The sequence below is a fragment of the Theropithecus gelada genome, chromosome 5 (assembly GCF_003255815.1).
Source record: "Theropithecus gelada isolate Dixy chromosome 5, Tgel_1.0, whole genome shotgun sequence".
Lineage (NCBI taxonomy): Eukaryota > Metazoa > Chordata > Mammalia > Primates > Cercopithecidae > Theropithecus > Theropithecus gelada.
The window spans coordinates 149,289,530-149,314,649 of record NC_037672.1 but is presented as its reverse complement, the minus strand read 5'-3'; the positions used below and the strand labels follow the sequence as shown (position 1 = coordinate 149,314,649).

Genomic DNA, 25,120 nt, shown 5'->3' with positions numbered 1-25,120 from the left:
CTAAAGCTACATTTTAATCAAGTCAGCATAGTTATCCATCACTCAAAATGAGCATGTCCTTATACTAGTGTCCATGCGTTGTCTGTGATGTAGATGGAGAGGAATAGCATTTTATCAAAACCCACCTCAAATCCTGTGAGGGATGTGAATCAATAAATTAATGAGTTTGTTCTGTTGGTACCAAATGGAGAGACATGAGTGGAGATTGATCACTATAAGTTATGTCAAAGAGGTAAGTTTAAACCAGTATTTGAAGTTATGTGAGAGAAACCAAACAAGATAATTAAACTTCAAATTAACTGCTTTTAATTGGTCACGTGTATACATATACATGTTTATGAGTATTTTACATTTCTATGTATAATAAATCCTCCCCCTGACCAAAAAAGGTACAAAGTAAGACTCAGGGTGAATGTTCTGGATACATGTATTTGTAGAAGCAAAAGGAAGGGACACAACTGGTTGGAACCTGTATTTCCTTAACATTAGGTGGTAATATGGAATATACTGTGGAAATAAATACCATTGAAATGTTTTATGGTATTGCCAATTTAACACATACTTTATGATAAGAAAGATCAGAAGAAGTTCATTGTAGATTCCACAGAGGTAAATAAAAAGTATTCCAAATACAGCTCCTCATATCCTTAGTGTATCTCTTGTCAGTTATTACATATTTCATGTCTTGGATCAAGTTTTCTTGTTTGGACAAGAAATGGAATGGCAAAATCCAGATCTTTTTAGCTGAAAACTTCGCCTATTCTGTATTCACCCACTTCTGAAGTGGACACAATAATTCTTACAATGGTACTTAAATCAGTATAGACTTGCAGAAAGAAAGGCCTGCTTAAGAATGTTCTTTCATTTAAGTATTATGAGGTTAATTAAATGTGTGAAATTGTAACATTTTGAATTATTCACATGGCATTTTAGTTTTTCCTTTTAAGAACCATGGCTTTTCTGTGCAGGTGTTCTTCACTGGGGGGAAAATAATAATGTTTTAAGATGATCCCCTGATGTCATTTAAAGGAACTCTTATTTCTGAAGCATAATTGTGTGTTTTTGTGTTTTTATAGTGTATCTCTTTCTTACCCGCTTTTGGCCTTTGTTTATATTCTAATTTTACCACTATCAGCTACTATTTTCTATTGTTTATTGTTTTTATTGTTTATTCAATTTTCTGTTGTGTATTTGTTTTCACATAACAAATCAAAACCTGTTTAATTTGTGGAAGACACTTGTCAAATGTGTAATATATCCAGTTACTGATTTTTCTCTGAATGATGTTGCTCGTCTCCTTTCAGATGATGCCTTATTAAAACCGTCTAATTTTATGGTGCTCAAAATTGTCAAAATTTTCTATTATTTACTCAGTAACCCAAAATGATGTTTCTGGAATAAAATTTTGGCTTCTCAATTAGTGACTTGGTGGTAGATGAACATACAACTATTATAATAATGTAATGAAAAACTATTTTTCTGTCAAACATGATTTTTTTTTAAACCTTTTACAAAATGAAAGTGGTTGGTAAGCGATGAAATTAAATGCATTCTTCAATGCCTTGTGGAAAAAATGTCACTGTAAGGAGCCACTTTTTATACAATTCTACCTTGTTCAACTATGTTTGTGTGTAGATGTGAGTTTTCCTTTATAAGCCTATAATTTGGGACATCTGTTAACACAATAAAAATTTCTAATTCTCTTTGATAGAGCTGGAGCGGACCAGAGAAATTGCTTGCTTTAGATGAACTCATTGATAGTTGTGAACCAACACAAGTAAAACATATGATGCAAGTGATAGAACCCCAGTTTCAACGAGACTTCATTTCATTGCTCCCTAAAGAGGTAAAGATTATCAATTACATTCTTCATTGGGTGTTATTTGAATATATAACTCAACAGCTACCACCTTTAAACATTGTCATGCTAATTATTGTATTCAGTATTGTCAGTTTGACACTCTTAATTAGTGATAAAGAGGGCTGTAAATTGATACATTGCCATGACTTAATAATGTAATTGTCAGATTAAAGTATGCATAGGGACTAAGTAACTCTTTTCCACTACTTGAATAAGTCATATATATGAGAGTAACTATTGAGTTTCACTAATTTGATTATTTATTTACCAATATTTTTTTTGCAGGGTTATTTGAAGCCCAGCCTTTAGTTATCTTGGTATATTCATTATAGTAGATTTTTTAAAATTCTGACCTTATTAAAATAGCAATATTTTTTCTCTTATTTTATTGTATATCTTAAGTCCCTTCAAGACCAATAGTTTTTCTCTGGTACTTACATCGTGTAATTATTTTAAATACAAATATTATAATTTCACGTGTGTATATTTTTCTAATCATTCTCCTCCCCATCTCCATTACGCAAATACAGATATCCCATACTAATTATATGCTAAAAGCACTTCTTATGCCTATTTCTTTTTATATTTTTATGTAAGCTGAAACTATTATAGACTGATTATATGGGCATTCATAACTATTATATGGGCATTCATAACTATAAATAAGGCATAGTTTAGATACAGTTCCTTTATTGATATTATAGACCTAGTAATTTTGTTTTGTCAGTGAACAGAAATAATATAACATTAAATAATCAGCATCACCATGATTTATATTTTCGTAAGTCATATGTGTATGCCACTAGTTATATATCAGCTAAGAATACAATATAAAATACTAATATACCATTTCAAATTATCCTGAAACTTCAAATTTGAACAGAAACGGAGTCATTTTTTAAGATTATCATTCTAAATATCCTAATGATATTAAAGGTAGTCCCAATTAGAATTGCATGTTGGATATGAATAAAATAGTTGTGTCATATTTAATGCATGGAACCAGCAAAGAGCAAAGTATAGAAAATCTCTTCTTCCTGAAATGCGTTTTCTACTGAGTGCTTTTTAAAAATGACGTTGGCCCAGAAGAAAATTTTTAGTTTTGCTAACTCGTTCTAAAACTGAATCCTTTGAATAGATTTAGCTTATGAAAGTGACAGCAGCTCTCTTTGCTTCCAGAAGGGCATTAATAATGGGAAACACTTACATAAGTATTTGACTGAAAGTGATTTTCTTCACCTTTGATATATTCTCCGTAGTTTTCTTAGTGATATCCTCCGTATTTTAGAGGGTATCATTTTGGTTAAAAGGCAGACTTTCTCATTTCATTTTTTTCTCTTATTTCTAATAATGGTGAGGTTTTTGGTTTGTTTTGCTTTATTTGAATTTCCATAATAACTTCTTAACACGCAAAATGTGGTTTAAGATCAGAATATGAAAGTATTTTGAAAAATCTAAGAATTAAAAACAAATAATCAATAACCAGGGTAAATCCAATAAAGATTCTTTCGGTTTAAGTGTTCTTTTAAGGATTGCCTGGGGAAAAAGAAGTGAAATTAGATAGGAGACTAAGGGAGAGCCTTGGTTTAGCATATCATCTGTGTTTCCCTCTTGTTTTCAACTACCAGGAAAAACATTTCCTGTTTTGAAAAATGCTTGTCTATGTGGATAAATAATGGTATAGAAAATATTATCTTCTCAGAAACAAAGTATTATTATTTAAAACATTATTACCTTCTTGTCAGGAAATGGACTTATTTTTCTTATAATTCCTTTGGACATATCAAAACTATTTACAAACATTTACTTACTAATCTCAAAAAGCTTGACAAAAGTCTCACTAGTTTCACATGGGAGGGTTGTGATGAATAACATTGTCTTTATTTTATAAGTGAATACCAGGAAAATCATAATCTTAGAGTAGGTGATCTAGAGCAAAACCCGAAATTCTTAATAGAGGATTAGCCAACATTAAAAAAAAATTTTTTTTCCTTGACTAGTTTAATCCACTGAAATACAGCAAATCTGGGAAAATACTGGCTACCTTCTATGTACAACATGGTTGTCTTTTATATAGGTTATAAAGAAAAATAAAAAATAGCAATTCTTACAGAGTTGGACAAGGAAAAGATAATTATCTGAAATAGGTTTCAATTCAAGAGCTTTTCTCTGGCAGAAGTGGTCTTTAGGAAGAAATACTTATCTGGGTTTTACCTTTAAAACAAATGAATAGAAAACTGCATTAACTGCATGACTTGGCTATAAGAACCCCGCAACTCCCTACCATAGTGGTGGGACAGAGTCTCACTCTGTTGCCCAGGCTAGGGTGCAGCAGAATGATCATAGCTCACTGCAGCCTCAAACTCCTAGGCTCAAACGATTCTCCTACCTTAGCCTCTTGAGTAGCTAGGACTACAGGCATGTGCCACCACACTTGGTTAATTTTTTTGGGGGGTGGGGGTGGGCATAGGGGCGGATGTCCCTTTTATGAGAGTACTAATTCCATTCATGAGGACTCCAACCTCGTGACCTAATTATTTTCCAACCACCTCACTTCCTACATTGAGGGTTAGGATTTCAACATGAATTTGAGGGAATATAGACATTCAGTCCATTTCAGAGCCCTACATGACAAAACCTTGCTTCCTTTGAGGGAACTGGTATACTCCCTCATAATACATAGTAAGAATCATGCAACTAATTGCTATTTTCTTTTTGGCCTGGCAGTTTAATTCAAAACCTTGTAAGACATACCTTGTTGACAGCATATTTGTGCTCTACTTTTTCTCTAGTTTAACCTTCTTTTCTGATTTTTTAATTTGTATTTTTTTTGTTTTGCTTTGTGTGTTTTGTGTATTGCTTAGATGTTTTGATGGAACTGGCTAGATGTAAACAGGCAAACATTTAATAAGTTGAAGTTCTTGGTTGAGTTAGGGTCTTCACTACTTTTAAGGAAGGTGTGCCAGTAACCTATAGAGTTAGCACTTCAACTTTCTTTAGCGCCTTAGTATTTCTTTATGTTTCTCTTTAATGCACTGGACTAGATGATCTCATAATCGCTATTAATGCTGGAAGTTTTACCTGGTGATTTGGGGATATACTTTTGAAATCTAAGCTATTCTGGATTTGTTGTTTCCTAGTCTTTAAGATCCATTGACTATTTCTGTATATTACCTGATTTCTACTTTAGTTAGGTAACTAAAGCAAAGAAAAGAGTAGACTTTTTCTGTTTTTAGATAAATATCTTGGTCATTAATTAGCATCTCTTTTGCACAAATATTTTTGTGCCTGATAACTTCTATGTTAAATTACAATTACACACAGACTAATAATGGTAACATCACATTACTGCTATACTGACACAAAGTGAACTTGCTCAGGCTTTGATTGATTGCTAATTCCCAAATTAAGTGGCTTTTGGAGTATCCATTAAGTACAATATTGAGATTACATATGTGTGAGTATTGTTGAATATAGTTATACCTTTTTATTTTAAACGACTCAGCTTCTCTGCATAATACTGGTCTTCTCTGATATACCAAAAGTAATTATTTCACAAAAAGTTTTTCACTATCATTCATCAGTAGTAGTAGTAAACTGAATACCGGCTGGTTGGAGTATTTTGTATACACAGTATTTACTGAGTATACTGAATATATAATATTCAACAAATACATAGTAAATATGTAATTAATGGTAAGTTTTTGCTGTTGTTGTTGAGACAGAATCTTACTCTGTCACCCAGGCTGGAGTGCAGCGACGTGATCTTGACTCACTGCAACCTCCACCTGCCGGATTCAAGTGATTCTTGTGCCTCAGCCTCCCGAGTAGCTGGGATTATAAGTGTGCACCACCACACCTGGCAAATTTTTGTATTTTTAGGAGAGATGGGGTTTCACCACATTGGCCAAGCTGGTGTCGAACTTCTGGCCTCAAGTGATCCACCCACCTTGGCCTCCCAAAGTTCTGGTATTACAGGAGTGAGCCACCACACCAGCCCATGATGAACTTCTTATATATGTAAAGTCATTGGGAAAGCATAATTTATATTATATAATTTATATTTAGCATCAAAAATAATTAAAATTGTGCTTTTACTCCCTATATGACCCTTGACCCTTTAATGGATAATTTGTTTTAGTTCTTGTCATTTAGTTCTTGTGAAAACTGAACTTAATTGCTCTATTTAAATGGTTTTCCTTGTATCATAATTTAAAATTTTATGTGATATGTGAGGCTATTTGAATAAACAGTCAGAGGCTATAATTCCCCTTTTTTTTTCTCTTTATTTTTCCTCTTTATTTGAACTGACACACTGAAAAAAATTAATAGTTTACAAGTATTATAAACAAAATTTTTAAATCAGTGGTATACCAAAGAGTTAGCTCAAATATACAACTCTGTGTGGCCCATCAAGAAGATCCTTATAAGTAATGTAAAGTAATTAGAACTCAATTACTTTTATATGTCTATGGAATGGTTTAATAATTGTCCCCCTTTGTCATTTACAGTCAAGGATGTAAGTGTTTCAAAAGTTCATTATGATAATAAACACTTTGATTTGAAGACTGTTAATTATGATATATATCAATCAGAAATGATCTGAAGTCATACCACACAGAATATATAAAAATTATTTCTTGTCTGTCAGGCAAGCATTTAGGTCCTATCTTCAGTGAATTTACATTGTAGTAGGATAGAGAACAAAGTTAAACAACTAATAACATTTTTTAAAAAAAGAATTAAGTTGAGGTTCACAGAGCAAGGCAAGAGCAGAGACAGAGAGCTTTAATCAGTAGTCCCTGAAGAGGTAAAGAGTAGAGTGAAGTTCATAAAAACCATAAGGTGTGTGTGTGTTTTTTATCTGGTATATATTTGTTAGGACTGAAGTTACTGCCTTTCATAATTTTAAAAATCAGAGTGCAGAATTATATTTATCAAGTATCTCATCCTGTGGAGAATAATTAACTTATATAATATATATATTTATTTAAATATGGGTATTATACTATGCATTTTTTTCTTAGTTGGCACTCTATGTGCTTTCATTCCTGGAACCCAAAGACCTGCTACAAGCGGCTCAGACATGTCGCTATTGGAGAATTTTGGCTGAAGACAACCTTCTCTGGAGAGAGAAATGCAAAGAAGAGGGTAAGGTTCAAAATTGCACAGAGAATATGTTTATACTTTGAAAAGCAGAGTGATTCTGAAAACAAGTAGAAAAAATAAAAATAATATTCACCTACTTATAATAAAAACCAAAGATTATTCTACACATTGAAATGAGCCAAATCTTACAGCTAACCCCTTTAACAAGCAATATAACTAATAGCAAATATATCTGATTTGCTTCCTATCACTAGTAGAATTAATAAACAATGAAAAAGTCAAGATGTGGATGATTTAAAGGAAAGCCCAAAATTACATTTCCAATTAAATATCCAAATATTTAGTATTAATTAATTCTTTTCATAAATGTTTATTGAGCACCTCCTATGAGCCAGACATTTCTTCAAGGTGGGGGATATAGTAGTGAACTGAAGTTCTCTTTCTGTCATGGAGCTTATGTTCTTGAAACCTGTTTTTTTCCTTAGTAGAGGAATAGTTATCCTTTGTATTGGGAGAGCTGTTTTGTTGTTTTTATTGTTGTTTTCCCCAGCAGACATCCAGAAAAATATTTTTGAAAAAATATAAAAGTATTATGTGCCTCAGAAGCAAATTTTTTTTAGAAAGAATCATAGAGCATGATGCAGGTACTCTATAGGTGATCATTCCCTTCATGGTGGTTATAGTCAAGTGGGAAGCATTGATGGTTAGTCCAGTTAATAAAGGTTTGAGGTAAAGATCCAGGGTACTTGGTTTCTCATCCTGCTTTTCACCTCTGTAGGACTTGGATTAATCAGTGAAATCTTCCTTCTTAAGTATCTGTATACATAAAGTGGGATTAATCTCTGCCTTCCCTTCTCCCATATAATCATTTTTTAATGATCTTTTTAAAATTGTGATAACATATATGTAGTTTATCAATTTAACCATTTTTATATGTACATTTCAGTGGCATTAAGTACATTCACATTGTTCTGCAACTATCACTATCATCTGTGTTCAGAACTTCATCTTCCTCACATGAAACTCCATGCCCCCTGTTATAACTCCCCATTATTCCTCTCCACAGCCTCTGGCAACCACCCTTTTACTTTCTGTCTCTATGAGTTTGACTACTCTAGCTACCTCATATAAGTGAAATCATACAATATTTTTCCTTTTGTAATCAGCTTATTTCACTTAGTGTAATGTCTTCAAGGTTCATCCATGTCATAGCATGTGTCAGAATTTCCTTTATTCCATTGTGTATATGTATCTAATGCTACATTTTGTTTATCCATCTGTCGATGGGCCCTTGGATTGCTTGCACCTTTTAGTTATTATGAGTCATCCTGCTGTGAACATAGGTGTACAGATAACTGTTTAAGGCTCTGCCTTTAATTGTTTTGCTTATGTATCCAGAAATGGAATTGCTAGATCATATGTTAATTCTGTGTTTGTTTTGGGGAACCACCAGACTATTTTCCACAGCAGCTGCACCATTTGCACAAGCATTCCAATTTCCTCACATCTTCGCCAGCATCTTTTAGAATCATTTTGAGAAATGAAATAGTGAATACAAAAATATGCCATATAAAGTGCAAACTTTACATTATTGCTATAAACTGTGATAACAGTATTAGAAATTGGACAGTGTCTTACATTTCAGTGGTTTTGAGCAGAGAGAAAGATGGAATACTTTATAAAATGTATAATTGTTATTGTTGGTGAAGGCAATTTACTCTTGACCTGTAACACTTCAGGGATTGATGAACCGTTGCACATCAAGAGAAGAAAAGTAATAAAACCAGGTTTCATACACAGTCCATGGAAAAGTGCATACATCAGACAGCACAGAATTGATACTAACTGGAGGCGAGGAGAACTCAAATCTCCTAAGGTAACTGAACTCTGCACAGTGTAACAGAAACCATTAATCAGTGTTAGTACCTAGTGTACTATTTCACTTCTTGGCAAACTGTATAGTTTGACACTTCTCTTCTGTGGAAAGAAAACCATATATTTTAAAATAACTGAAAGTATTACTGACAGTATTCTTTTATTGCTAATTAATCTGACAACTAATTGTGCTTGAACAAAAGATAAGTTAAATTGAGTATCTTTTTATCTTACTTAAATGAAAATCTCTCAATATCCTGTTGAATTGTACTGTGTCATACACATTCTACCTGAGAATTTGCTGCCTTCTCTGATCACATAGTCCAAACATGATTTTTTGAGGAGTGTCTGTGTTTTGGTGTTGGTGGCTTTCGTGTGTCTTATTTTTATAAATTGAAGCATAATTCTGGTTTTCTGTATTAAAACGTTTCAAATATATAAAGAATGTTAAGAACACTTTAAATTATTGAGCATATTTTTACAACTGGAAAAAAACAGTTTGGGGAGACATTGTGATACTAATATGTATATGTTATAGATTTTTTTTGTTTTGAGAATGCTAATAATTGTTACTCTTTGTGGTTAATAGATGCGTATTTTGTTCTTGTGTGTCAAAGTTGTAAAAATTAGAGGCATATTCTTCTTGTTTGAACAGATAAAATAGATTATTGTCAAATACATTGGTGTTCGAACCATCTTCATGAGGTCTTGATGCAGTAAAACTTTAATAGTTGATGTTTTGAGTATAAATAATAGACTATGGAAACAATAAAATGTTTAATTCTGAATTCGTCAGCCAGGAAAAATAATGCTTTATATTTTATATAAATTATAATTCTAGAGATAAGACTACAAATTACCGTTCCTGTTTGTGCCTTCATTTTTTTCTTCACCAGTGTTTTAAAGAACATAATTTAATTAACATATTTCTAATCTGTACATCTATCTTATAGGTGCTGAAAGGACATGATGATCATGTGATCACATGCTTACAGTTTTGTGGTAACCGAATAGTTAGTGGTTCTGATGACAACACTCTAAAAGTTTGGTCAGCAGTCACGGGCAAAGTAAGTTTACTCTTCCTACACTTCACAAAGTCACAATTTTGTGTATAGCATTGCAAGTAGCAACTGGAAAAAAGAAAATCAGAATTCATTCTTGATTCTCAATTATTGGGATAGCAAATATCAGAGCTCGTAACTTAGCTTTTTCCCCCATATTTATGAAAATCAATGGCATGAGGATAATGATGTTTCTCATGATAGAGGTTTCATTAATTTTTTTTCATTTACGTAGTTGGTGACAGATATTTTAACATTTTCAAGGGTGCTTTATATTTTTCTTGGCTCAATTTGTCCCTACTTTTATTTACTGTCTAAGTTATACCTCATTACTTTGTAATGTTTTTCAAAAGTATGGTTGAGGGATATTTATTTTTCCTTATGAACTGCTTTATTGATAACCTACCTATAGGTTAGAACTTAATAAATCATGTTAATTTATACTTATCTCAAACCCTTGTGAGATGAGAGGGGAGTAGGCATTTAAATGTAAGTTTGAAGAAAAAAGTAGCCCAAGCAATCAGCTTGACCGTGTACCATATCATACCTTAATGATTCTCTAGCAAATATTTATTTGTATCTGTCCAGTAGAGAATATTTTCATGAATTAAGTAATTGCCACCTAAAAAATAACAGAAGAGAGTATGAAAACAAAAAAAAATCCATGTCTTTTAAAATGTCTTTTACCATGGTGCTTCTTGGCAAGTATCTTATAAATACGCCAAGTCAGATGTTAAAATTTTTTAAAGCAGCTTTATATTTCCATAGTGTAATATTAGTTTGGGATTTATTTCAGGGCCTTAATGTCTGTCTTTACTTGTCTAGAAGTAGCTTCACTGGCTCCTAACTACTGCCCTGGGGCAGATTCAGATGAAATGTGGTATGTAGCCACACCCAATACTGTTGGCATACTTTCATTGAATCTATTCCCATGGAAGAAACCCAGTTGCAATTTCAGTATTTTTTCATCAAAGAGACCAGAGCTATCATAATTGCTTTCATATCATGTTTCCTTTTTATTATATCATATTTTATATCATATGTTTGCTTTCTACATGTTCCTCAATTGCTTGTGCTTATATAAATTTATAATGCTTTGAATAAACAAAACTATAAATAGTGATGGGATCATTTTATACGGATGTGTAAAATAATATTTTCTGAAGAGCCAAACAAATTGAATAAATAACTTTACTCCAAATTTTAATGAGCTATTAAATTTTATTTAAATCACTTTTCCTTTCTACCCAAAAGTAATCATCTTAAGTGTTTTTCCAGTGTCTGAGAACATTAGTGGGACATACAGGTGGAGTATGGTCATCACAAATGAGAGACAACATCATCATTAGTGGATCTACCGATCGGACTCTCAAAGTGTGGAATGCAGAGACTGGAGAATGTATACACACCTTATATGGGCATACTTCCACAGTGCGTTGTATGCATCTTCATGAAAAAAGGTAAGGGAAAATCTTATCGTGGTTGGGACTTCTTCCTCTATTATTTGTGAATTTGGGCGCTTTCTGTATAGAGTTACTGAAATAGTGACAATGAGTTCTTAAATTACATTTAATTATTAGACTTCAGATGGTTCTATTCTAGGAAAGCCATAGCGTTTTGTCTTAAAATTGGGGATTGTCTGTAAGTTTCCTTTTTCATTTGCTAGTGTTGTCGGCTTCCTCTTTGAAGCTCTCTACTCTCTAATCCTTTTTATTGTTCTGTATCTTTGATGACTCATCATGTTCAAGCAGAAATCATTTTTTCTCTCTCTTTTTTTGATATTCTTATTTCTGCAAGTGGGACAAATTCAGGCTTCAAGCGTCTGAGCCTTTTTAAATTACCTACCCACCTTACACCCACCCTATCTCTAAGTCTAGGCAAAAGCTGAGGCCTGTGAGTAATTTGTTCTCTCATTCTGAACTAGTGTCACAATTTTCTAACTTGGTCATCTTACATTTTATATGCTGACATACAGTCCTTTTATAATTATGATAGTGTCACTGCCCAGTTCTTAAGTCTTTGTGAGCCTACTGTTGACTAACGAATTAAGGAAGAAATCCTCAATCCAGTTTTCAAAATGGTGTCTGCCAAACTGGATTGCTTGACTTTTTCTTCTCAGTGCCTTTGCTGTTACTTTTATCTCCTCCTGTAAAGCCCTCCTATTAAAATCCTATCTTTCTATTATCTTCATCATACCCCTGTTAAACAAGTGTGATTTCTGCCTCATTTGTCAAAAAAGGTCTCTCTGAAAGGTCCTCACAGTGAATCAATGGCAGTCTTTACCTTTAATTCTGTCTATAGCATCTTCTTATATTAAGAACCATTACATTAAGCAGATTTCACACCAGATTTGTAATATGTTTCCATTGTGTTCCATTGTGTTCTGACTTAAATCTCAACCCTTTAATTTTGTAATTTTTCCAGTATGGAAACTGTGGTATTTCTTTATCTCTTCAGAATGACATAAGGATACCTGAGTTTTCAGCTTTGTTTTGTAATCCAAAAGTGATTACAGTATTTGCATATTGCTCTGGTTTTCAGGAGAGTGTAGCGCTAATGTTGAACCACATGTTTAAGGGATAGCCATTGTTTTTAAAGATGTACATATCTTTTAAGATCCATATCAATATTTTTATAGCCTATTGCATATTTATAAATCTAATCATTAAAAGCATAAGCAGCCTGTGTTTGAGGACATGTCTAAAACTGGTGAATTTTTACTGGAATGTATAGTGTAAACACAAATCTGCAGCTGTTTAAATTCCAAATCCTGACTTGTTTTGTTGTATAACCTTTATTGAATTTTTTACCTAATCACAAGGGAATATATGCATCCATAATTGAAATTTTGGAAAATGGCAAAGAACATAAAGAAGAAAATTTAAATTCTTTAAACGCCTACCACCTGGAGTTCTCCCATTAACATTTTATACACATGCCCACATTAACATTTTATTTCTAAAATCAAAATCTTATTGTATATATTTAGAGGCAGCTACTGCTGCTTTTTAAAAAAATGCAGTACAGTGGTTTTCAAACTCAGTCCCACAGAACCTCGAGGTGCTGGAACTAAGGTCCACAGGTCAGGGAACCAAGCATGAGGCATTCTAGGCTTCCCAACTTCCCATTCCCTTATTGTATGTTTATATACCAAGGTTTTACATAGGATTTCTTTTGACAAGAGTTGTTCCTGTGTAAGAAAAAGAAAGCTAAAAAACCTTGACTAAATCTATCATGTTTTCTCATATTATTAAAAATTCTAAACATGGGTTTTTTTGTTTTGTTTTGTTTTTCTGTTTTTCCCTCTGCAGAGTTGTTAGCGGTTCCCGAGATGCCACTCTTAGGGTTTGGGATATTGAGACAGGCCAGTGTTTACATGTTTTGATGGGTCATGTTGCAGCAGTCCGCTGTGTTCAATATGATGGCAGGAGGGTTGTTAGTGGAGCATATGATTTTATGGTAAAGGTGTGGGATCCAGAGACTGAAACCTGTCTACACACGTTGCAGGGGCATACTAATAGAGTCTATTCATTACAGGTAAGATCTCTTATCTCTCCCTTAAATGCTCTCCTGATGAATCATAAGGTTGTTTTACTCAGATAATCGCTGTCAAATTGCTGCTCCAGTACAATCCAAAAAAGATTAACCAGATTATTCTGCTGTTTTTATATACATTAAAATTGGCATGAAGAAAATGTAAATTTCAAAATTATTTAGATGCTTTCAATTTTCTGTGATCTATTTCTCCTCTAAATACAAATATTTGTCTTGTAACCTGACAATTTGGGACTCTAAGGTTTGCTATATTAATTAATGGTTAAATAGTCTCATAGGAGAGTAACCTGGATTTTAAGAAACTCCTTTGCAGAGGATTAATATGGCCCAAAGCTGACCCTTTGCTTTGATAGCTGAAAGTTGATGGACCATGTAATTGTGATTCCATCCCCATTCAAAGTGGAAATAGATCCTTTCTGCATAAAGCACTCTACTGTCCCAGGCCCACTGATTTGTAGTCATAAGGAAGTAAAGTTGACTAAACAGATTTTTTTTTTTTTTTTTGGTTTACATTTCAAGCCCATATCCTTGAAAACATTGCCATATTTTAAGATCATTGACTAGATGAATAGGAAGTTTAGAATATGAATCTTGTTTTGTTTCCAGAAAGGCAACATTTTCAATGTAAAAATATTTCCTACAGCCTATATAGTTTATTTATTAGTTATTGCCCATTAATGTTCAGCAAATTAGCACATAATCTTAGTACTGTCAATTCTGTTCTTAGGATATTTGTTTCTTTGTCGAAGGAATATTGTCCATGTCATGAAATATTGACAATATGATCAAGATGTTTGCTAAATTAGAAAAGGTGATGAATTTGGAGGAAGGGAAATTGGCTGCACCTGTTTGTGATATGCTCAGAAGCTTAATGAATATAATATTCTAATTTAAATAACCCCATTTGATTGAGAAAAGAGGTAGCCACATTATTATATAGAAACGATAGATTGTTGTTGACTTTTGGTGTAGCTGGGAAGCTGGAGAAGAGGTGGTATGTAGTTTGCTTTTGATAACAAAATGCCACCTCTTCTAATTCCAGATACAATTATCTTTTGGCACATTTCCTAATTAGCATTAGGTTCTTATAAATGAAATTTTATTTTACACACGGTTTTTAATGGAACTTACTTTTGAACATCACGAAAGTTATCTCTAGCCCTTTTCATGCCTTAAGTGCTGATAAGCACTCCGTTTATCATAAGCTATGTCATTAGTCTTAGCTTCCTAGTGGGAAGGAAAACTCAAATAGCAATTCTCTCAGTCACCCATGATATATAGCTAGGTGGGGCCAGATGATTTGAAAATTAATATATTGTTCATTTTAGGTGCTTTGTTTTCATTTTAAGTTGCTTCTGCATCTAGTTTGAAGCAGCTTGCCATAAAGATGAACCTTTCTGATAGAAAGGTGTGAGAACATACATTGTAGAATGGCTTGGCATGCGCTTTATCCTCATTGCCACTTTACCTTAGTACCTCATTTTGTTCCTGGCATTACCCATTTCCCATCCTCTTCCCCCTTTCCTACTAGGATTAAGGTCAGTAATTGATATGAAGAGCATCCGTACTTCTATTCTAATAAACTGTGTCTTTTGTAGTTTGATGGTATCCATGTGGTGAGTGGATCTCTTGATACATCAATTCGCGTTTGGGATGTGGAGACAGGAAATTGCATTCACACGTTAACAGGGCACCAGTCGTTAACAAGTGGAATGGAACTCAAAGACAATATTCTTGTCTCTGGGAATGCAGATTCTACAGTTAAAATCTGGGATATCAAAACAGGACAGTGTTTACAAACATTGCAAGGTAAGTATTAGTTACGTTTAGTTTTGTTCATTAAAAATGAGATCATTATTCAACGGAAATATGGAGCTTTAGCATTACAAAAAGAGTGAACCTCATACGGAATGATTACTTCAGAAAAGTTTATGCATATTTTCACCCTGACTTACAGAACTAGTCTACTCTTGAGGAAATGTTTTGAACTGTGTTTTTAATATATAATATAAAATTGTTTAATCACTTCCTGCATGTTCAATTTACTCTACTTAACCTTTAAGAACAGTGAGAAGAAAGATCTTGGCTATATCATAGAAGCAACATACTCATTATTAATATTTTTTGATTGGCCATTGCATTTTGAATTTGTAGTCCAATTTTGAAGGGCTACCTTATTGAAAAAAACAAAAGCATCCTTGATAGAAAATTTATTTGGCCTCTTCTTAGTCACGTGCTTAACTGGAATGGAGAGGAATAATAGTGCCTACTAAAATAGAGAAAGAAACAAGTGAAAATCACTAATATTAGATGAGGTACAGCAGTGCCTCATGATTAACTTTTTCTATTTGTTATAGCCCTTAGAAAGCGTTTTTTTCTGGGGTGGCGGGGGGTTGGGGGGCGGCATCTGATAGGCAACATTGCAGCTTTTTACTCGTTGGTTTTGTCTCTTCTCAGAGTTTTGGAATAGTGACCATTCAGCTTTGAGTGGTTCATAGTGGTGGAGTAATAGATCTCTTAGTGCTCATTTGTCCATCAGCAGAATGTATGGAGTTGCACTATCTGCATCCTCACCAAGGAATGCTGTCATTCACACAGCCAGAAAATAAGACATTTGTCTGGTAGCTAACCAAGCGTCTTGGAAGACAGGCCTCTTGAAAGTTAATGTTTCAGTTACAAATTGCTACCAGATTTTCTTATATCCCTGCTGATCCTAAAATACTGAGGACATAGGTTTCTAAATATCTATCATTTCAAATGTTGCATTTATTGTATGTTGTAAAGTAGAAGTCTACAAATTATAATGTAACTAACCCATAGCCATTATTTCTAACCAGTAATTAAATTCTTTTGGTTTTTGTCTAGGTCCCAACAAGCATCAGAGTGCTGTGACCTGTTTACAGTTCAACAAGAACTTTGTAATTACCAGCTCAGATGATGGAACTGTAAAACTATGGGACTTGAAAACGGGTGAATTTATTCGAAACCTAGTCACATTGGAGAGTGGGGGGAGTGGGGGAGTCGTGTGGCGGATCAGAGCCTCAAACACAAAGCTGGTGTGTGCAGTTGGGAGTCGGAATGGGACTGAAGAAACCAAGCTGCTGGTGCTGGACTTTGATGTGGACATGAAGTGAAGAGCAGAAAAGATGAATTTGTCCAATTGTGTAGACGATATACTCCCTGCCCTTCCCCCTGCAAAAAGAAAAAAGAAAAGAAAAAGAAAAAAATCCCTTGTTCTCAGTGGTGCAGGATGTTGGCTTGGGGCAACAGATTGAAAAGACCTACAGACTAAGAAGGAAAAGAAGAAGAGATGACAAACCATAACTGACAAGAGAGGCGTCTGCTGTCTCATCACATAAAAGGCTTCACTTTTGACTGAGGGCAGCTTTGCAAAATGAGACTTTCTAAATCAAACCAGGTGCAATTATTTCTTTATTTTCTTCTCCAGTGCTCATTGGGCAGTGTTAATGCTGAAACATCATTACAGATTCTGCTAGCCTGTTCTTTTACCACTGACAACTAGACACCTAGAAAGGAACTGCAATAACATCAAAACAAGTACTGGTTGACTTTCTAATTAGAGAGCATCTGCAACAAAAAGTCATTTTTCTGGAGTGAAAAAGCTTAAAAAAATTACTGTGAATTGTTTTTGTACAGTTATCATGAAAACCTTTTTTTTTTTTTTTCTTTTTTGCCAACCATTGCCAATGTCAATCAATCACAGTATTAGCCTCTGTTTATCTATTTACTGTTGCTTCCATATACATTCTTCAATGCATATGTTGCTCAAAGGTGGCAAGTTGTCCTGGGTTCTGTGAGTCCTGAGATGGATTTAATTCTTGATGCTGGTGCTAGAAGTAGGTCTTCAAATATGGGATTGTTGTCCCACCCCTGTACTGTACTCCCAGTGGCCAAACTTATTTATGCTGCTAAATGAAAGAAAGAAAAAAGCAAATTATTTTTTTTTATTTTTTTTCTGCTGTGACGTTTTAGTCCCAGACTGAATTCCAAATTTGCTCTAGTTTGGTTACGGAAAAAAGACTTTTTGCCACTGAAACTTGAGCCATCTGTGCCTCTAAGAGGCTGAGAATGGAAGAGTTTCAGATAATAAAGAGTGAAGTTTGCCTGCAAGTAAATAATTGAGAGTGTGTGCAAAGCTTATTTTCTTTTATCTGGGCAAAATTTAAAACACATTCCTTGGAACAGAGCTATTACTTGCCTGTTCTGTGGAGAAACTTTTCTTTTTGAGGGCTGTGGTGAATGGATGAACGTACATCGTAAAACTGACAAAATATTTTAAAAATATATAAAACACAAAATAAAATCGCTGGTCAGTCTTAGTGTTTTACAGTATTTGGGAAAACAACTGTTACAGTTTTATTGCTCTGAGTAACTGACAAAGCAGAAACTATTCAGTTTTTGTAGTAAAGGCGTCACATGCAAACAAACAAAATGAATGAAAAAGTCAAATGGTTTGCCTCATTCTCCAAGAGCCACAACTCAAGCTGAACTGTGAAAGTGGTTTAACACTGTATCCTAGGCGATCTTTTTTTCCTCCTTCTGTTTATTTTTTTTGTTTGTTTTATTTATAGTCTGATTTAAAGCAATCAGATTCAAGTTGGTTAATTTTAGTTATGTAACAACCTGACATGATGGAGGAAAACAACCTTTAAAGGGATTGTGTCTATGGTTTGATTCACTTAGAAATTTTATTTTCTTATAACTTAAGTGCAATAAAATGTGTTTTTTCATGTTAGTATGCCTGTTTCTTCCACTGAAGTAATAATCCTTCATTATAAGTATTTAGGATTTGTCTATAATATTTAAATCAGCAAAATCTTGGTTTCTTTGCATCTCCTGCTGTGTGGCATAGAAATCAATACTTCAGACCTGTTTTATACAGCAAAAGTAAGGATAATGTGCTGCAACTGCAAATCTTACTTCTCTCCGCGACTATGAAGGAGGACACTCCACTGTGCTCATCTCTGTAGATTGCATTGGGGTATATAAATATGAAATCTGGTTCCCTCAAAGAATCAACAAAACTTTTGTGATAATTACAACTAGAAGCCTTATAAATAACAAATTCATTTTGAAATTTTGACCACATATTAAGTGCTTACCCTCGATACTTTCTGTTCATTCTCTCTCAAGCTCCCACTATCCCTGAGAAGTAGGCACTATTATCTCCCATTTTAAAGACGAGCAAAAACCTGCAGCTGAGACTGGTTAGGCAATTTGTCGAATCATAGAACTAGCAGAATGCCAGAACTCAAACCCATATTTCCAAAGACTAAATACATGCTGCTCTTTAAGAAAGTTTGACAGACTAAAGCAAGGTTTGAGAGGGAAATAAGCCATTTTTCTGGTACTTTCTGACTCTTCTGTAGCCATTTTGTTCAACAAATCTAAATTTTATAATGTAAGGGGAAAAAATAAAGTTGTTTTTGAAACTATGTAGTTCTAAAAATATTTAATGTCTCAAATAGGATGTATCTATATATGGATATAGATATATATACACACACACACATACATACATATATATCCAGTAATCTCAACTAACCAGGCCCTAGATGAATATCTAAAAGCTACTAAAAATGGACTCCCCTTTTTTCTCATAGTCATAAAGTATGTGTTCTTTACTCATAGGGCAAATCCTGGGCCTCATTCTCCCAAAGCTACTAAATCAGAACATCTGGGGAGTGTGACCCAAGAACCTGCATTTAAACTAGCTCACCAGGTGAGTTGTGGATACTAAAGTTTCGGAACCACTGCTTTAGATACCATTCCTGTACATTTGGTTATTTGGTTTATTAGTCCACAGCAAATTACAGACACAAAAATAACAAGGAAAAGTGACAGGGTAAAGGAAATAAAAAACAAAAAACTAACTGGTTAAATGCAAGGCAAAAATCCTACTAGGCCGTGAGGTGCAGGGTCTTTAGAGTAAACCAGGTTACAGCCCAAACCGTGACTAGCGTTCACATTGATGACCGTGAATTGTCAAGAAAAAGTTGTAATTCTATTTGATAGTTCTTGAAACCGCTTGATTGTTTCATAAGAGCATATAAATGAGGCTTAACTATAATTGAAGAGAAACATCCATTTTTGGAACTTTAGAGAATAGAATGAGTTCACAGGCTTTGCAAACAAATAGCCCTGAATTCGTATCTCAGTTCTAATATGGTCTAGTTATGGGGACCTTTATCACGTTTCTTGACCTCGTATTTCTTCATTTAAGATTGTAGAGGATACCCGTCTCCTAAGGTTATTATAAAGATTAGGTGAAATGTAAAGCACATAGCATACCGATGGCATTTACAGCTTAGTAAATGGTAGCTTCTATTAAAAATTTTTAAGTAAATAGACCCAGAGAACTTTCTATATTTGAGAATTGAATGTATTTGTGACTCATTCAGATTATGTAATAAAAATAGAACACACACACACACACACACACACAGAGCAATCCATTCTTTTAAGTGGAGCCACCTAGATTCTCATTTGAGTCTTAAAGAAACCTTGTGAGATAGACCGGTATTGAGCACCTAACAGTGGTTTTGTATATACAGTCATCCCTCAGGATTTAGGGGGGATTGGTTTTAGGATCCCCCCAGCCTCACTCCCGTGGATATCAAAATTCATGGATGCTCAAGTCACTGATATAAAATGGAATAGTATTTGCATGTAATATAGGCAAATCCTCCCATATGCTTTAAATCGTATCTAGATTACTTATAATACCTAAGACAATGTAAATACTATGTAAATAGTTATACTGTATTGTTTAGGGAATCATGACAAGGCAAAAATTCTGTACATATTTAGTACAGACATAACCACCCTTTTTTCTTCCAAATACTTTTGATTCTCGTTTGGTTGAATCCGTGGATGCAGAACCCACAAATAATAGAGGGATGACTGTGTTTAAGTGTTCATTAAACATCATTTTAAGAATAAATGAATGATCTTTATTAAGTACATCTTTGCTTGAAGGGAAAACGTTAGCATCCTTCTACAGGAATCAAAATATTGTAGTTAAAAAAAAAAGGTCACAGAGAGCTCCATTTTGTGGCCTTTTTAATGAAAAACTTTACCACCTTATATAACTGTACATTTTTAAATCTTCATAACAGATTAGGCACTCTTCATATTTAGATGTTACAAGTTCCCAAATATCAAACATTGCCTGAAACTAAGGCTGAAATTAGGACACAAAAGTAACCCATAAAAGCCAGTAGCAGGTACTTAGTATACTTGTTGAATTGAGCAAAGAGAGTTGATTATCTCATTATTTTTTATTAGAATTGTTTATAATTTTGACACTTTGAAACCCCTTTACCGAGATTCAATTACCACAGCTATTTCATTAGTTTGCAACAGCTAATGCCTACCAAATGGTTAAGTAAATGTTTCAACCCACCTTATTTGTTTCATTTCAAAATAGTAATTGACATTTTGTTATTTGTATTAACTGCTTTGAGCCATTTTCTCTACCTGCTTTGAGCTAGTCTGTTGTAAAACTCTTCTAGTTCCTTGAATTGATTAGAGGCTACAGAAGACCTCTGTGCTTTTCTCTTCTCTAAAGTGAAATGGGGATCAAAGGTAGCTTTCCCAGACCCAGCTGAGCCCTGGTTTTCTGTACATTTCTCCCTGAGAGACACATTGCACACTGTGAAACAAAGGTACGGAGGTGGAGGAGAGAAGACATCTCAGAGGCGCCTGCCCGCCACTGTCCTTGCCCTGTGACTCCCTCTATTCCATGTTGAAACCAGAAATATGAAGCTCCGTTGCTTTGCATAGCAGAAATAGATTCACATTACATCTTCTGATTGATTCCCTCCAGGAGAAGGAAGGTTTTTGAAATATTTCTCCCCAATCAATACCACCCTCAGACACAGCTTCGTTTTCATTCTTTTAAGTCATCCTCGGCCCCAGTAAAAATCAGAATTGTAACCTATACTCCTTCAGGTTCATCAGCCAGTAAAGGATCCAGCCTTGTCCCTTATGGCAATTGGAAGAGAACCTCCTATTTTGCAGTGCCATTTGTAATTCTAATAGTAGAAGTAGCTTAGGGTTGCTGATAAATAAGTTTGAATAAATGCTTCTGACACAGATTGTTTTAATGTTCTCTGCCTTACTGCATTTTGAAGATGGCTTTTGTTTATGTGTGTATGTGTTTACACATACACACACATAAATGCACAAGAATATATTGGAAACTCAGAATAAGCCTCATGTTCTTATTGAGTCATACCATCATTCCTTTAGGCCTCTTTTTTTCATCTATCAAAAGTAAAGAATGGGCCATAAAGGGAAGGAGTTGGTGGCCAAGAGGAGACTTCCTAGAATTCCTCTCCATGATAGATTAGTGGCCTCTATGTCTGAAGAGGATGTGTGTGTGTGATGTTCCTGGAGTCCTGCGTCAAGCAACCATATGGTAGTTTGAAAAGTTGATGGATAATTTTTTATTTGCGCATTTTCTGCTGCCCAGGAGATGGATATGAAGTTAGATCCAAAGTAGCTGCACCCAGCTCCTTTTCTGGGGAGTGCCTAGTCATTGCTTTGAATTGCAAACAACATAGCAAGATCTGACATTGTTGACTAACCAACATGTCCCATCCATTCAGTTAATACTAATGATGCCCAAATGAGTGAGGTTCTTGCCAACTTTGTCCCCTGCCACCTTCTCTTTCTAGGTTGAATGAGACAAAAAATTTCAAGGATTCTTCAGGGAAAGGAAAAGCATCAAAAGCTGAAAGGATTCAGAATGCACCTTTCACCAGAGCATGAAGTATAAACAAATTCTAGATCCAGTTCCTAGGAAGACTCATTGCTGAGACAAAAAGCCTGGTGACTTCCCAATTTGCAATTGGGTATAAAAATAGCAGAGTTTCTATTTCAGATGATCTGATTCTCCACAGGATTCTTAAGGACAAGGAGCCACTGAGTGGACATTTTGATGTTTCATTCTTTCCTTTGGAATATCTGTGATGGCAAAACCTACGAAGGCTGTTTGGATTCTGTTTTACTTCAGCAGCCATGCTCTGCAAGTAAAATTACTTTGAAGCCACTTGCAAATCAAAGATTCAAATGTAATGGACCACAAAAGTATATTGCCAATCTACCCTCTTCCAGGAGGCCCATCGATTATAAAAGAGACATTAAACCCTGCTACTCACCTAGAGGGGAAGCTTATTTGCAAGGCTTTTTAAACTTACGTTACAGCCCCTAAGAATTCATCAGACCCTTATTCCTTACTAAATGTAGTTAGAAAAACTATGAATCTTTTCAATTTAAGTATGTTGTCCACTCCTTTAAAGGGAGTTTGAACAGCTTAAATACATCCAGCAAGAACAGAGTATGGTATAGAGATAAAGAGTAAAACCGCATACATCTCTGGTCAAGGTTGGATCTGGGTTTCGGGAGCCTAACGCTTACAAACTTAAGGACTCTCTTTAAGAAAAAATAAAATTAGATCCAAAAATAAACATTTAGAATGAGAAAGATGATAAATTACTGAAGCCTAGGAAATGCAGATCCTTCTGAGATATATATATATCTCAGGGCTTAGGGTTGCTGATAAATGAATTTGAATAAGTGCTTCTGACACAGATGTCCCCCCATAAGGGACAAGGCTGGATCCTTTACTGGCTGATGAACCTGAGGGAGTATAGGTTACAATTCTGATTTTTATTGGGGCCGAGGATGACTAAAAGAATGAAAACGAAGCTGTGTCTGAGGGTGGTATTGACTGGGGAGAAATATTTCAAAAACTTTCCTTCTCCTGGAGGGAACCAATCAGAAAAAGATGTAATGTGAATCTATTTCTGCTATGCAAAGCAGCGGAGCTTCATATTTCTGGTTTCAACATGAAAAAATATATATATATATATATATATATATTTTTTTTTTTTTTTTTGAGATAGAGTCTTGCTCTGTGGCCCAGGATGGATGGAGTGTAGTGATATGAATCTCGGCTAACTGCAACCTCCACCTCCTGGGTTCAAGCAATTCTCCTGCATCAGCCTCCTGAGTAGCTGGGATTACAGGTGTGCACCACCAAGTCTGGCTAATTTTTTGTATTTTAGTAGAGACAGGACTTCACTATGTTGCCCCCAGGGTAGTCTCAAACTGAGCTCAGGCTCAGATAATCCGCCCGCCTTCATCTTCCAAAGTGTTAGGATTACAGGTGTGAGCCACCGAGTAAGATCTCTTTAGGCAATTACCAGAAATGCTTCAGATTGCAGCCTAGCTTCTCTAGCCCACCTGAAATACTACAACTCCCAGCAACCCCTAGCTCTCCCAAGGATCTGTTAAATGAGGGCCTCAAGATTAGCTTAATCAGTTTCAACATGAATCCATGTCTGCCTGTCTCAACTTCTGTGTTCTACCCCATCTATAAATGAGGTAACATGAGGACTACATAAGACAACGTATGTAAAGCACTTGGCATAGTGCCTGGCACATAGTATTTGTTAAAGGGCTGTTTGTTGTTATTACCTGTAATAAACTATCGTAGCTAACTGCCATTGTGCACGTAACACTTAGCATAGCTCTAAGTATTTTTATATTATTAATATTCTCAAGTATCCCATGGTTTACTATTATTATTAATACAAAGTCTCATTTTACAGGTAAGAAAACTGAGACACAAAGATGTCAAGTTACTTGCTCAAGGACACACTTAAGAGAAAAAAAAGGAGGGCTGACATGTGTGGTGGCTCACACCTATAATCCCAGCACTTTGGGAGGCCAAGGCAGGAGGATCACCCAGGAGTTCAAGACCAGCCTGGCCAACATGGCGAAACCCTATCAATACTAAAAATACAAAAATTAGCAGGGCGTGGTGGTAGGTGCCTGTAATCCCAGCTACTTGGGAGGCTGAGCCAGGAGAATCACTTGACCCCAGGAGGTGGAGGTTGCAGTGAGCCGAGATCACATCACTGCCTGGGCAACAAGAGAGAAACTCTGTCTCAAAAAAAAAAAAAATATATATATATATATATATGTATGTATGTATGTATGTATGCAATCCAGTCTAAAATGACAAATTATTTCTTTCTCTCCAAAGAACCTATTTCAATTGAGAAATCTAAAAAGCAGGACCCCAAAAAGGAAGCAGGAGAAGAGAATTGAGTAGACAAAAGATTTCATCAACTTTGGATGTAGGAAAACAGATGTAGGAGTGGATTACTCTAGTTGAGTAGAGTAGAAGAGCCACAATCTAATGTGCCCAGAAAGGGGGACACAAATGAGAAGCGAGCTAATTCCTTTTCTGTGAAAGGCAAAGGTAAGACAGGAGCTGAAAACTGGGGGACTAGCTGAAAGGAAGAACACATGGAATAGTTGGAGTCCTACATCCTTTTCTCAGCCAGGGAACCACATCTGTGTTACCCCCTATCCCGTTACCCACCTCACCCGACCCTTCGCTGAGCACACAGGCACAGGAGAGGCTCAGAAACAAAAATGGAGATTACATTCTCCCTAACCCTCTCCCAGAATGCCAACAATCTGAAATATACCAAAGGATTCTTTCCCAGAGAAGTGAACAACCTGAGAGAAAAAGTCTCTAGATACTGGCATTTTATTAGAGGACTCCTTCAGTGAAACTGCTGGCTCCCCACCCAATCAGAGAAGAAATTTCTCATTCTAA

The 25,120-nt window shown here is 35.0% G+C and overlaps 1 protein-coding gene across 4 annotated transcripts in view; it reads left to right on the top strand.

Moving 5' to 3' along the window:
* Positions 1 to 18,217, top strand: part of FBXW7 (F-box and WD repeat domain containing 7) — a 210,653-nt gene extending 192,436 nt beyond the window's left edge. For all 4 annotated transcript variants that reach the window (XM_025385823.1, XM_025385821.1, XM_025385825.1 and 1 more), the window contains 8 exons: positions 1,712 to 1,846; positions 6,889 to 7,012; positions 8,710 to 8,846; positions 9,799 to 9,912; positions 11,185 to 11,366; positions 13,218 to 13,443; positions 15,060 to 15,270; positions 16,327 to 18,217. In XM_025385823.1, coding sequence (XP_025241608.1) covers positions 1,712 to 1,846; positions 6,889 to 7,012; positions 8,710 to 8,846; positions 9,799 to 9,912; positions 11,185 to 11,366; positions 13,218 to 13,443; positions 15,060 to 15,270; positions 16,327 to 16,595 — 1,398 coding nt within the window. In that variant the 3' untranslated portion in view covers positions 16,596 to 18,217. The remainder of the gene's footprint in view (positions 1 to 1,711; positions 1,847 to 6,888; positions 7,013 to 8,709; positions 8,847 to 9,798; positions 9,913 to 11,184; positions 11,367 to 13,217; positions 13,444 to 15,059; positions 15,271 to 16,326) is intronic.
* Positions 18,218 to 25,120: the final 6,903 nt, after the last annotated feature.